General features: G+C 39.5%; 1 protein-coding gene across 1 annotated transcript in view; it reads right to left on the bottom strand.

The window, feature by feature from the left end:
- Positions 1-1,622, bottom strand: part of emb (embigin) — a 6,951-nt gene that overhangs the window by 3,444 nt on the left and 1,885 nt on the right. Inside the window, exons 2-6 of the mRNA XM_014024235.1 lie at positions 1,294-1,371; positions 1,037-1,217; positions 671-753; positions 447-583; positions 215-367 (exon numbers count right to left, since the gene is read on the bottom strand). Coding sequence (XP_013879689.1) covers positions 215-367; positions 447-583; positions 671-753; positions 1,037-1,217; positions 1,294-1,371 — 632 coding nt within the window. The remainder of the gene's footprint in view (positions 1-214; positions 368-446; positions 584-670; positions 754-1,036; positions 1,218-1,293; positions 1,372-1,622) is intronic.

Here is a 1,622-nt window from a genome sequence, read left to right as displayed (position 1 = left end):
GTATTTAGCTTGGTTGCAATTATTATTTTTTGGTTGAAATGCTTTTTTGTTTGATAGAATTATTTTAAAAAAACTAAATTACCTCCATATAAGTACAATTTTAAATCTTTAAAATGCCCTCCTCTGACACGTTATGACTCATTTTGCCTACACTGGTCAGAAATCTTGCGTTAAATCGGCAGTGTGTGAGTGAATGCACTCGTCGATGACACACCTTCAGCTCCGCTTTGCTCATCGAGGTGCCGATGGGGTACACGGCGCTGCAGTAGTACCAGCCGGAGTCAGCCAGAGACAGGTTCTTCATGGTCAGCTTGGTCGTGTGATTAACGTTGGTGATTTTATAACGCTCATCGTCCAAGATCTGCTCCTGCAGAAGCATCCCACCGTGTTGGTTAACTTCTGACACAAATCTCTAAAACTAAACAAGTTCTGAGCTTCTCACAGACCTTATCGGTCCCATTGGACTTAAACCAGTAAAAGGTGCTGGGCTTTGGTTTGGCTTCTTCCATTTTACATGCAATCGACAACAAATCTCTTACATATCCAACTACAGGCTTGTCTCGCTTGTTGTCCATCTGTGGGACTAAATGAGAGAGAAGGTGTAATGCAGTCACTTAGATTTGATTTAATTGATAGCAGGGAATGAATGCGCTGATGGCGTAAACTGTACCYGTCAAAGTAAAATCTACCCTTGCTTCATTCCCAAACACACACGAGTAATTTCCGAGGTCTTCCTCCCTGGTGATTATGAACCTAAAAGGAAATTAAATTATACGTGATGCGGCTACACGTAACATTTAATATAGATTATGAAAGCTACAGGGATGGGTTGTAGATATTACATTTTTAAAGATATATAAAAGGGACAAAAACCTCTCCATGTGCTTAAGGGGGAAAACAATAAAATGTCTCATTTAAATTGTATAAAAAAGGAATAAATGCAGCAACACTTTTTTTTCAAGTGAGAATGTACTGAGTCAGTCAAAACATTAGATGAAATATGTAATTAAATTAACAAAACTCTTGAAGTACTTACGTATATAAGAGGTTATAGTGATGATTTATCAGATCCACTGTGACAGGACTGCCCACAGTTTGTCCATTTTTCTCCCAGTGACCTGTTATGTTTGACACTTGGTTCTGATTAYCTGTCCAGGTACAGTTCAAAGTCATATTGACTGGATCCGACAGTTCCACTGTCACGGCGAGATTCTCATCTGTGAATAACAACGTTAAAAAAAAGTGAATTAAGTGTGAAATAGACCAGCTAAAACGCTAGAGACGACATGTCACCTTTCAAGATGGCGGACTTGGTCGTGCTGTTCAGAGGWTTGTTGGACAACGGCGTTGGTGGCGTCGGGTTTGCTGTCTCTGTAAGCAAAGGTAGTAAAGTTATAAGTAAAAATGTCTCTAAAATAACTTTAAATAGCAGCATGAATAGATGAATACGAAGCTATTTCTATTAATTAAGTGGCTGCTTAAAGCTACGCTGCCAGTCAAAGAAAAAATGTCCGGATGTGTAACAAACTGTTTATGCTAATGCTAAAAGTTTGCTAGGATCGATGCTAAGGAAGTTTTCTTCACCCCACCCCACTGTGTGCCCACAGCGTGAGGAATATGAA

This window comes from Austrofundulus limnaeus, unplaced genomic scaffold (genome assembly GCF_001266775.1).
Source record: "Austrofundulus limnaeus strain Quisiro unplaced genomic scaffold, Austrofundulus_limnaeus-1.0 Scaffold413, whole genome shotgun sequence".
Taxonomy (NCBI): Eukaryota; Metazoa; Chordata; class Actinopteri; order Cyprinodontiformes; family Rivulidae; genus Austrofundulus; species Austrofundulus limnaeus.
The sequence above is the reverse complement of the archived record's forward strand: the minus strand, read 5'-3'. Positions and strand labels throughout refer to the sequence as shown.